The sequence below is a fragment of the Leptonychotes weddellii genome, chromosome 8 (genome assembly GCF_054177405.1).
Source record: "Leptonychotes weddellii isolate Sample4059 chromosome 8, ASM5417740v2, whole genome shotgun sequence".
In the NCBI taxonomy this organism is placed as follows: Eukaryota; Metazoa; Chordata; class Mammalia; order Carnivora; family Phocidae; genus Leptonychotes; species Leptonychotes weddellii.
This window is the reverse complement of record NC_138376.1, coordinates 62,283,661-62,296,537: the sequence shown is the minus strand read 5'-3', so window position 1 is coordinate 62,296,537 and position 12,877 is coordinate 62,283,661. Positions and strand designations below refer to the sequence as shown.

Sequence of the window (12,877 nt, the reverse complement as noted above, 5' to 3'; positions counted from 1 at the left end):
CAATGGTTTAGATAAGCAGAAAAAAAATACACACGTCTCCTTTAATATAAAAAAATTAGATGTGCATACAAGGTATAAACTTAAACTTGGTCGGGGGAATTCGGAGGGGGAGATGAACCATGAAAGACTATGGACTCTGAGAAACAAACTGAGGTGTTTTAGAGGGGAAGGGGTGAGGGGATGGGTTAGACTGGTGATGGGTATTAAGAAGGGCATGTACTGCATGGAGCACTGGGTGTTATACAAAAACAATGAATCATGGAACACTACATCAAACACTAATGATGTACTGTATGGTGACTAACATAACATAATAAAATAAAATTAAAAAAAATAAACTTGGTTGTGCACCTTTTATAAAAAGGAACCTGAAAGAGTAAATGGTTGAACAACAGACTAAGCACAAGTGGGCTTCCCCATTCAGATATCACTATCTAATAACTTTGTAATGTCTAAATATTAGATAGTGGAGGCTGAAATTTAATCTCTATTAAAAACAAAAGAGTTTTCCAAACAAGCAAAAGCTAAAGGAGTTCATCACCCTAAACCAGTCTTACAAGAAATGTTAGAGGTACTTCATTAAGCTGAAAAGAAAGAGCACTAATTAGTAACAAGAAAATACATGAAAGTATAAATTTCATTGGTAAAGGTAAATATATGGTAAAGGTAGTGGATTAATCATTTATAAAGCTAGTATGAAGGTTAATGACAAAAGTGATAAAAACAATTATAACTACAATAATTATTTAAAGTTTACACAAGAGAAAGGTTCTTATTAAATGTGACATCAAAAACATAAAACGTGGGTGTAGGGAAAGAGTAAAAATGTAGAGCTGTAGAATGCATTCAAACTTAAGTTGCTATCAACTTAAAATAGACCATTACAAATATAGATTTTTATATGTAAGCCTCATGGTAATCATAAAGCAAAAACCTACAGTAGGTACATGAAAGGTAACAAAAAAGGAATCCGAAGAGTAACACTAAAGAAAGTCATCAAATCTCAAAGGGAGAGAGCAAGAGAAGAAGAAAGGAACAGAGAACTACAAAACAGCCAGAAAACAATTAACAAGATGGCAAAAAGCACATTTCTATCAATAATCACTTTAAATGTAAATGAACTAAATCCTCCAGTCAAAAGACAGAGAGTAGCTGAATGAATTAAAAAACAGGACCCATCTATATACAGCTTACAAGAGACTCCTCACTTTGTGAGGAGACACACAAATGGAAAGCAAAGGGATGAAAAAAGATATTCCGTGAGAATGGAAACCCAAAGAAAGCTGGGTTAGCTATATTATATCACACAAAATAGACTTTAAACAAGGACTGTAATCAGAGACAAAGAAGGCATTATAACATAATGATAAAGGGATCAATCCAACAAGAGGATATAACATTTGTAAATACTTATGTACCCAACAGAGGCTAGAGTACCCAAATATATCAACCAAATATTAATAGACCTAATGGGAGAAACTGACAATATAGTAATAGTAAGGGACTTTAATATCCCACTTATACCAGGAAGGAAATCAATAAGGAAACACTGGCCTTAAATGACACAATAGACCAGACTGACTTAATAGATAAACACAGAACATTCTACCCAAAAGTAAGTAACAGAATACACATTCTTCTCAAGTGCACAAGGAACATTCTCCAGGATAGATCATATGTTAGATCACAAAACAAGTTTAATACATTTAAGAAGATTAAAATCATATCAAACATCTTTTCCCACTATAATGGTATGAAACTAGAAATCAATCACAAGAAAACTGAAAAATTCACAAATGTGTGGAGATTAAATAGTGCGCTTGAACAACCAATGGATCAACAAAGAAATCAAAGGAGAAATCAAAAAAACTTTGAGACAAATGAAAAGGAAATACAACATATCAAAATTTATGGGACACAGCAAAAGCAGTTCCTAAGAGGAAGTTCATAGTGCTAAATACCTACCTCAATAAACAAAAAAATCTCAAATAAACAACCTAGCTTCACATCTCAAAGAATGAGAAAAAGAACAAATGAAGCACTAAGTTAATAGAGGGAAGAAAATATTAAGGATCAGAGTGGAAATAAATGAAACAGAGACTAATAAGACAATAAAAGAGATGAATGAAACTAAGAGTTGGTACCCTGATTAGATAAATAGAATTGACTAACCTTTAGCTAGACCCACCAAAAAAAAAAAATAGGGCTCAAATAAATAAAATCAGAAACAAAAGAGAAGATGTTACAACTGGTACCACAGAAATATAAAGGATCATAAAAGAATTCTATGAACAATTATATATCAACAAATTGAACAACCTAGAGGAGGCAGATAAATTCCTGGAAACATACAATCTATCAAGACCAACCATGAAAAAATAGAAAATCTCAATGACCAATTATTAGAAAGGATTGAATCAGTGAGTAAAAACCTCCCAACAAACAAAAGTCCAAGACCAGATGTCTTCACTAGTGAATTCTACCAAACATTCAAAGTAAAGTTACAGGCCAATACCTTGATGAACATAAATGTAAAAATCCTCAACAAAATATCAACAACCTGGACTCAACAATACATTAAAAGGATCATACACCATGATCAAGAAGGATTTATCCTAAGGACACAGGAATGGTTCAACACCCACACATCAATGAATGTGATATACTACATTAATAAATGGAAGATAGAAATCATATGATCATCTCAATAGATGCAGAAAAAGCATTTGACAAAATTCAACACCCATTTATGACAGAAACTTTTAACAAAGTGGGTAGAGAGGGAACACACCTCAATGTAATAAAGGTTGTGAATAGCAAGGCCACAGCTAACATCATCCTCAATGGTAGAAAGCTGATCAGGAACAAGACAGGGATGCCCCTCTCACCACTTTTATTCAATATAATACTGGAAGTCCCAGTCACAGTAATTAGGAAAGAAAAAGAAATAAAAAGCATCAAATTAGAAAGGAAGAAGTAAAACTGTCATTATTTGCAGATGATATAATATTATATAGAAAAAAACCCTAAAGACTCCACCAAAAAGCTGTTAGAAATGATAAATGAAGTTGCAGTATATGAAATCAATACACAAAAAAATCTGTTGCATTTCTATACACTAATAATGAACTATCAGAAAGAGAAATTAAGAAAACAATCTCATTTACAATTGTATCAAAAAGAATAAAATACCTAGGAATAAATTTTTTTTTTTTAAAGATTTTTTATTTATTTATTTGACAGAGAGAGACATAGCGAGAGCAGGAACACAAGCAGGGGGAGTGGGAGAGGGAGAAGCAGGCTTCCTGCCGAGCAGGGAGCCCGATGTGGGACTCGATCCCAGGACCCTGGGATCATGACCTGAGTCGAAGGCAGACGCTTAACGACTGAGCCACCCAGGCGCCCCAATACCTAGGAATAAATTTAACCAAGGAGGTGAAAAACCTGTACTCTGAAAACTATAAGATATAGATGGAAGAAACTGAAGATGACAAATAAATGGAAAAAAATACTGTGCTAATGAATGGTAGGAATCCATGAATATTGTTTTAAAAAAATGTCCATACTACCCAAAGGAATCTACAGATTCAGTGTAATCACTATCAAAATACCAATAGTATGTTTCACAGAACTAAAATAATTAATCCTAAAATTTGTATGGAATCAGAAAACCCTCAAATAGCCAAAGCAATCCTGATAATGAACAAAGCTGGAGGTACCATACTCCCAGTTTTCAAACTATACCACAAAGCTATAGTAAGCAAAACAGTATAGTAGCCATAAAAACAGACATATAGATCAATAGAACAGAACAGAGAACCCAGAAATAAACCCATATTGATATATATATATATACATGTCAACTGATTATATAATTTATGACAAAAGATGCAAGAATATATACAATGGGGAAAGGACAGTCCCTTCAAATAAATGGTGCTAGGAAAATAGGACACCACAGGCAAAATAATGAAAATAGCTTATTATCTTATACCATACACAAAAATTAAAGTAGATTAAAGACAGGAATGTAAGACCTGAAACCACCCACTCCTAGAAGAAAACAGATGGTAAGCTCCTTGACGTTGATCCTAGCAATGATTTTTTGGACCTGACATCAAAATCAAAGGCAACAAAAGCAAAAATAAAGTGGGACACTACATCAAACTAAAAAGCTTCTACACGGAAAAGAAAACCATCAACAATATTTGCAACAAACTCAACACCAAAAAAAACAAATAATCCAGTCAAGAAATGGGCAGAAGACATGAACAGACACTTCTCCAAAGAAGAAATACAATGGCCAACAGACACATGAAAAATTGCTCAGCATCACTCAGTATCAGGGAAATACAAATCAAAACCACAATGAGATACCACCTCACACTGGTCAGAATGGTTAAAATTAACAACTCAGATGTTGGCGAGGATGTGGAGAAAGGGGAACCCTCTTACATTGGTGGGAATGCGAACTGATACAGCCACTCTGGAAAACGGTACGGAGGATCCTCAAGAAGTTAAAAATAGAGCTGCCCTTTGACCCAGCAATTGCACTACTGGGTATTTATCCGAAGGATACAAACATAGAGTTTCAAAGGGGCACACGCACCCTATCGTTTATAGCAGCAATATTTACAATAGCCAAAAAATGGAAAGAGCCCAGATATTCATCAATAGATGAACGGATAAAGAAGATGTGTGTGTGTGTGTGTGTGTGTGTGTGTGTGTGTAATGGAATATTACTCAGCCATCAAAAAGAATGAAAGCTAGTCATTTGCAATGACATGGATGGAACAACAGGATATTATGCTAAGCAATATAAGTCAGTCTGAGAAAGACAAATACCATATGATTTCACTCATATGTGGAATTTAAGAAACAAAACAGATGAACATAGGGGAAGAGAAGGAAAATAAAATAAGATGAAAATAGAGAGGGAGGCAAACCATAAGAGACTCTTAACTATAGGAAACAAACTGAGGATTGCTGGAGGGGAGGTGGGTGGGGGAAATGGGATAATTGGGTGATGGATATTAAGGAGGGCACTTGATGTAATGAGCACTGGATGTTATATGCAACTGATGAATCACTAAAAGCTACCCCTGAAACTAATAATACAGTATATGTTAACTAAATTGAATTTAAATAAAAAATTAAAAAAGAAAACCATCAACAAAATGAAAAGGAAACCTGAATGGGAGAAAATATTTGCAAATCTTATATCTGATAAAAGATTAATATCCAAAATATATAAAAAAAACTCATACAACTCAATAGCAAAAACACAATCAATTAAAAAATAGATTAAAAATCTAAAAACAAAATTCAAAGGACCCAAAGAGACATTTTTCCAAAGAGGACATACAGATGGCCAATAAGTACATGAAAAGGTGCTCAACATCACTAACCACCAGGGAAATGTAAATTAAAACCACAATGAGCTATATCACCTCACACCTGTGAGAATGGCTATTATCAAAAGGACAAGAAATCACAAGTGTTGGCAAAGATGCGGAGAAAAGGGTATCGTTATGCACTGCTGGAGGGAATGTAAATTGGTGCAGCCACTATGGGAAACAGCATGGAGGTTTCTCAGAAAATTAAAAATAGAAGTACCATATGATCCAGTATGCCACTTCTGGGTATTTATCTGAAGAAAATGAAGACACTAATTTGGAAATATATGTGTACCTCCATGTTCATCACAGCATTATGTACAGTAGCCAAGATATGGAAGCAACCTAAGTGTCCACTGATAAATGAATGGATAAAGAAGATATGGTATGTATGTATATACAGATATAGCTATTTTAAAAAAGAATAAAGGCCTGCCACTTGCAACAACACGGATGGCTCTTGAGGATATTACGCTAAGTGAAACAAGTCAGACACAGAGAGACGAATACTGTACGATCTCACTTACATATGGAATCTAAAAAAACGAAACACAACAAATAAACAAACCCAAGCTCATAGATACAGAAAACAGACTGGTGGTTGGCAGAGGTGGAGGTGGTGGGGTGGGCAAAATATGTGAAGAGGGTTAAAAGGTACAAACTTCCAGCTATAAAATAAATAAATCATGGGGACATAACATACTACATGGTGATTACAGTTAATAATACAGTAATGAATATTTGAAAGTTGCTAAGAAAGCAGATTTTAAAAGAGCTCATCACAAGAAAAAAAAGTTTTTGTGACTGTACAGTGATGGATGTTAACTAGACTTACTGTGATGATCATTTCACAAAGTCTATAAATATCAAATCATTGTTATATACCAGAAACTAGTATATTATATGTCAATCATATCTCAATTTGATAAAAGGAGGAAAACAGATACAATGTCCTTTTACAACTTCTTACAGGGAGATACAAGGGCCCTTTGGCCCCTCCCAAAACAGCCTTCCAAACTCTGGTACAATTGCACCACTGACACAACAATTTTATGAACACAGGACACAAAATAATAGTGCAGCATACCTGTATCTTTCTTTGGAATAAGTAAATTATGATTCTCTAGGGGGTGACCAAGACGTTTCCAAGAAGTATTCTCTTTTTTCTTTAGCACAATCTCTATTTTTCCCACATTCTCAACAACCCGCACTAAAAAGAAGATAAATTCCATTTGTATTCATTGAAACTAAATATAACACATTACTTTAAAATCAGTCTTTCTCAAACAATACAAATGTCCTGATCTGATACGAATAACAAGGATCATTATTAGTAAGAAAAGATCTATACATATTCGTCAAAATTGTTTATGCCTTAAATGATATTAAATCCAGCTTATTTTATTTTATGAATCAAATTAACGTTTTTCAAACTAATTTATCAAGGGCCAAACTAACATGTATTGCTAGTTTTCATACAAGCTCAAATACAGCCGTGGCAAGTACTTAACACATAGCTTTAAAAAAAAAAAAAAAGGAGGGAGCTAACATATACAAATTAGTCATTGAGTGGACCTATAAAAGCAAATTTAATTTATACTCTTCCATTTCTTAATTGGGATCTGAGGGGTTCTTGTGAATAAATTCAGTAGATCAATACTGAACCGAGTAAACAAAGAAAAAGCCGCATGAATCATTATAAAGTACATATGAATCTTAAATAATTAAAGACCTTTTAGGGTATCTTTTAATTTTTGACTGAGTTCAGAATATATGGGTATAATAACAAAATACAGACTTTTATATACTGGTTAAAGTTTATGAACTGAATATGCTTTTAAGGTTCTAAAGTATATTTCAGTTTGTCTTTAGAAACAATCTATTCATTCCTCAAGGTAAACACATAATTCAACAGCAATTTAACAATAACTTTTTAAGATAGTCAAATACATTCATTTCAATGAGCACTGATTTGAAGCTTAACCAATACAGAAACATGGTCCTTGATTTTAATTTATACAATTTACAGAGCTTGCTACCATATATAGGAAAGAGAAAGCACAGAACCAGTGTAAGGTATTCTGACAGTACTTTAAAACAAGAAATTACATATATATATTTTAAAATATACACATTTACACATATATGTGTGTATATATCTCTATATATCTATATCTATATAATGAAATATAATTCAGCCTAAAAAAAAAAAGAAAGAAATCCTTCCATTTGCAAGAACATATGAACCCGGAGGCTTTAGGCTAAATGAAATAAGCCAGACAGAGAAGATAATACTGCATGGTATCACTTATATGTAGTATCTTTAAAGAAAAAAAAAGTCACGTACTCATTAAAAAGAGAGTAGAATGGTGGTTGCCGGGCTGGTGGGGGGCGGGGGCGGGGTAAGGGATGGGGAGAGGCTGACAAAAGGGTACAAACTTTCAGTTAAGACATGAATAAGTCTGAGGACCTAACGTACAACCATGGTAACTCCGTTGATAATATTGTATAATTCCAATTTGCTAAGACAGCGGTCTCACACGCAAAAAGGAAATATGTGAGGTGATGGATGTGGGAATCTTTTTACAATGTATACATATATCAGATCATCATGCAATTAAATCTATTATAATTTTGTCAATTACACATCAATAGAGCTAAAAACAAAAGACAAAAAAACAAGAAACCACTATTCTATGAATCTTCTGTTGTTAAACAGCTTTGTGAAATCCACATTGTACTTTTATATGCAGCAATATTCATAACTTAATATGCTCTGTGAACATTACACATTTATGTATATATGCCTAAGAAAAATTTGTCTGCTCTAGTATATTTCTACAAATTGCATGTCAGGAGGAGGGCAGAGACAAGGAAGGAAGGAAGAACGGGAAGAAGACAAGAATTTTAGAAGAAAATTAGGAGAGAAAAAGGAAAGGATAAAAAGATGAAAGGAACAAGGAGAAAGAAAAAAACGGAGAAAAAACCTGAAACCAGAGGGAGAAGAACATATTTATAAAAAATTAATGTATTTATTTATACAGAAAATGTCACATCTTTGTTTTGCAATATGAAAATCTACATATGAAAAATGAGACAAATGCTGATTTTCTCTTTCTCTCTCTCTCTCTTCCTATGTATGTATATATGTAGGTGTATATATACACATAATTATTTTTTGGTAGCTTACCAGAAAAATCTTCTTGAATTTCACGACTTAGCCCTACGAAAGAAAAATAAGTCTAGTTAAAATCCAACTTCAATTCACACAGTCTATGAACACCATGTAAGATCATCTAAACAGTTCTTACATGCACTATTTCAAATCTCTCAAGATAAGTAAAACATATTCTGATAGCCAGGAGAAAAAAACTGTACACAACCCAACTGTCCAACTGTTTAAATATAAATACATACAGGCTTTCAACTTTTCAATTTCTCTCCCTACTAAAGAGCAAATCCCCAATTGCCCACAAGTGGGTAACCACACTAGTCCAAAGCATGGTCCCGCAATGACAAACTTACAAGCCAAGAAGGGAGCAGGGTAGGTAGGGATGCAGCACCTGCAGCGCGCACGCTCTACTGTGTGCACAGGTACAGATGTGCGTACAGGCCAGGCTTGGGTCTGGCTCCATTTTCTCTTTCTTATTGTTCTCTAAGGTTGAATATTTATTCAGCTATTGAAAGAAAATTACTGAGTATCTATGTGTTACTTTCTAGGCATTATCGATACAACAGTTAATGAAAGAGAAAAACCGCTGCCATTATGGAAACTGCATTCCAGAAGGGGGAGAGAGATGCAAGAAATGTTTTTACAGACATCAGCTCTAAACTTCACTGTGTTAATATGGTTATCTGAAACTTAACAATTCTACATTATTTTAGTCTTTCCGATCCAATATCAGCATCCAACAGTGTCATATTTTTTGACTATGGAATTTTTGTTTCTTTTGTATTGTGTGTTACATATTGTTAGCTATAGTGGGAACAAAATTAGCCATAAAGTATTTGAAACATAATAGATGGTGGCACAGAGGTTTTACTTCAAAGAAAAATCATGCAGTGCTAATGAGTAACGTATACTTTTCTAGACATCTGAGTGTTTGGTTAAAACTCTCCCCTAAGAGGCAATATACATTAGATCTTTTATTTTCTTTTAAGATTTTTTTATTTATGAGAGAGAGAAAGGGCACAGGCAGGGGGAGGGGCAGCGGGCAGCGAGAAGCAGACTCCCCTAAAGAGTGGGGAGCCAGATGCAGGGCTTGATCCCAGGACCTTGAGATCATGACCTGAGCCAAAGTGAGACACTTAACTGATTGAGCCACCCAGGCACCCCTCCCTATGCGTTAGATCTTATGCTAAGAAAAAATAGGACAAATTATTTCTAGAAGAAAAGTTTAAGGTTCTAGTTTGATTAATCTACTAAATGGAGAAAATAGGAAAGAAAAAACATTTATCAACTCTGATCAAATTCAAGACAAAAGATACTTCATTAATACAATAAAGCAGTGAACAGAATCCTGAGTCAGCTGATGTCTGGGGAATCAGTCTCTGTTTTGCAAAAGTAAATGATATGTTCTTCATATAAGAACACCTGCTTAAAACACAATTTTCTTGCTATTGTTGTTGTTTTTATTGCTTCATTTCTACCTTCTAACTAGAGTAACATCACCTTCATTAGAGAAGAAAAGGGTGAAATCCTAGTGTCATTTGGATGAAAAGCAGATTAAGAATCTGGTACTTTTGATTCCAGATTTTAGTTCCTGGTTTCTTTCTTCTGATCTCTCATTTCTCAAAGCAGACAGAAGTGATTGTATAGTTGATCTCTCGTCATGAAAGAACAGGCGGCTGAGGAATACAACACAACCTTACGGTCCATGCTGCAGCCTCTGACTTCCCATGACAGAGCCGGCAAAAACCAGGTCCATGGAACTAGCACTTCGGGATGGCTGCTTGGTAGGAGCACGTGACAGGCCTCCAGAGATTTGTTTGTAGGTGTCAAGTACAAGACACTTAACAAAGCCAGGAAAACAAATATTTCATATTATGACTGATTTTGACTGCACCCAATTACTTAAACTTGGGAAAAATGAGGTCATGCTGCCATTTCCTAGCCCTATCATCAGTATAAAGAAAAAACAGAATAGAAATTGATCAAAAGTGACAAACCAATTGACAATATCAGATAAAATATTATAGCCTACCTAGACTGTAGACCAAGTTATTGCCAACCTTAAAGGAAACTGGAGTTGTTTCCATTAATATAAAGTACTTACCCATATGTATAATATATGAATAATCCTTGATAATTGTTTCTGCTCTAAAGGAATCATCCTGATGATCAACTATTACTGAGTCTAAGTTAATATCCTTGAACAGAAAGCAAAAAGAGAAAGATTAAAAAGTAAAATTTTCCCCAAATTTCTACAATTATACTTTTAAGATGATCCATGGATGTGCATATGGCACTTCTTTATAGAATTCACAAGATGAGTAAAGGTAGTTAATCCTGTTTTTTTTCTCATACAACCCAGTTCTCCTTCAAAACACATAGTGCAATTTTTTTTTTAAAGATTTTATTTATTTATTTGACAGAGAGAGAGAAAGAGAGACAGCGAGAGAGGGAACACAAGCAGGGGGAGTGGGAGAGGGAGAAGCAGGCTTCCCGCTGAGCCAGAAGCCCGATGCGGAACTCGATCCCAGGACCCTGGGATCATGACCCGAGCCGCAGGCAGACGCTTAACGACTGAGCCACCCAGGCACCCCCACATAGTACAATTTTAATTATACATTTGTCTCTGCTTAATATCTACCTCACCTACTCATCTCTAAGCTCTAAATGTATGGGACTATCTAGAATATTGCTTAGTACCTAGTAGGTGCTCAATAAATATTTGTTGAATAAATAATTTGGAAAAAATTAGAATCAGACCAGCAATCAAGATATGTATGCTTATTTTAATCTTTCTACTATTACAAGATGCTGGGCAAATTACACAACCTCTGACTTCAGCTTATAAGAAAAATTCACTAACAAATTTTTAGATATCTCTAATTTCTACATAGCCTTGGCACCTATCATTTATACCATACACTGAGCACATTATTCCACATAGAAATCTTCCCCCTTCCCTCAGTCATTCATCCCCCGTGCCTCACTGATATTACCAACAGGAGTAGACCCCAACCTCCCTAGGCTGTGCCCTCTTGGTTTTGGACTGCATGATGAGGAGGAGACACTAACAAGAGGGAGTGGAAGGGGTTCAGGCAGTGCCTCTGGCCCTCTGGGCTGTATCAGGCAGAGAGCCTGGTCATTCCACGCTGCTACAGTCAGCGGAAATCACAGCATGCGGTCTCAGAAATTCCTAGCTGCCAGAACTTGTCTTTAAATTTACATGGTTCCTTAAGTGTGGGAACCTTGCCAGTTGCTGAAGGATCTATTTGGAGATATTATACATTGTCTGTGTATTTATCTGATTTCCCAGACTGTAAGTCCCATGAAAGCCAAGTATCTACATATGTGGCTCATCATTAGATCCCTGAATTCTTAAATAGTGTTGCAAATAAAGTAGGAGTTCAATAAGTACTTAGTAAATCAACTGTCTCCTTAATTTTAGTTTCAAGAGGGCATCTGAATCCCATTAGTGGTTTAAGCTTAGTAAGCCACAGTAATACAGTCTCTACTGTCTCTCAAATCCCAATTTATGTGCAGGAAATTAGTTCTTACAATAAAGTTAACTGGGATTCTCACTTTTGTTATCCATGCTTAAAACACACACACACAAAGTATATAATATATTTCCTAGTCTAGCTTTTTTAACGAGGCTATAGCACGGTTATTAAGAGTATATACTCTGGAGCCAGCCTGCCTGGGTTCAAAATGCTAGACCTGCCACTTACTGTGTGGCATTGGGTAAATTATTTAAGCTACTCCATGGAGTTTCTGTGAGTAAATAAGTTAATATAAGGGTGCTTAGAAAATAGCTAACATTTGTTGAGCATTTACTTTTTTTCTGATTTTAAAGTTTACCTTCTGTTTAGTATATATGACAATGGTGACTAACGAGTCTGTCTGGAACCAGTCATAGCTGTAAAATATTAAAAGAAGGAATAATTACGTTGACAATCTTGTACTAAATATATTAAATCATTAAATATATGATTTAAAAATATATATGGTTTAAAAATATACAATATGACAACATTAAGTATATGATTTTAAATATATGGCTTAAAATCTACAGTAAGAAATATATTTCTCTAGGTAAACTTTTTTCTAAATAATGGGGGGGGTGTCTACCATTATATAGGTGGTAATTATTTCTGAATTTAAAATACCTATACTCGCATGTATTCCAACTTGGATTAAAACAAACAATATCTCCTTGATAAGATACTTTTTTTGGGGGGGGGACGCCTGGGTGGCTCAGTCGGTTAAGCGTCTGCCTTCAGCTCAGGTCATGATCCCAGGTTCCTGGGAT

The 12,877-nt window shown here is 34.8% G+C and overlaps 1 protein-coding gene across 5 annotated transcripts in view; it reads right to left on the bottom strand.

Annotated features, from left to right (window-relative positions):
* Positions 1 to 12,877, bottom strand: part of CYB5R4 (cytochrome b5 reductase 4) — an 84,620-nt gene that overhangs the window by 28,271 nt on the left and 43,472 nt on the right. For 4 of the 5 annotated variants that reach the window (XM_031028673.2, XM_006733798.3, XM_081828600.1 and 1 more), the window contains 4 exons: positions 12,427 to 12,484; positions 10,673 to 10,766; positions 8,587 to 8,619; positions 6,484 to 6,606 (listed from right to left, as the gene is read on the bottom strand). In XM_031028673.2, the coding sequence (XP_030884533.1) occupies positions 6,484 to 6,606; positions 8,587 to 8,619; positions 10,673 to 10,766; positions 12,427 to 12,484 (308 nt within the window). The remainder of the gene's footprint in view (positions 1 to 6,483; positions 6,607 to 8,586; positions 8,620 to 10,672; positions 10,767 to 12,426; positions 12,485 to 12,877) is intronic. The other variant, XM_031028675.2, reaches the window with a different exon arrangement.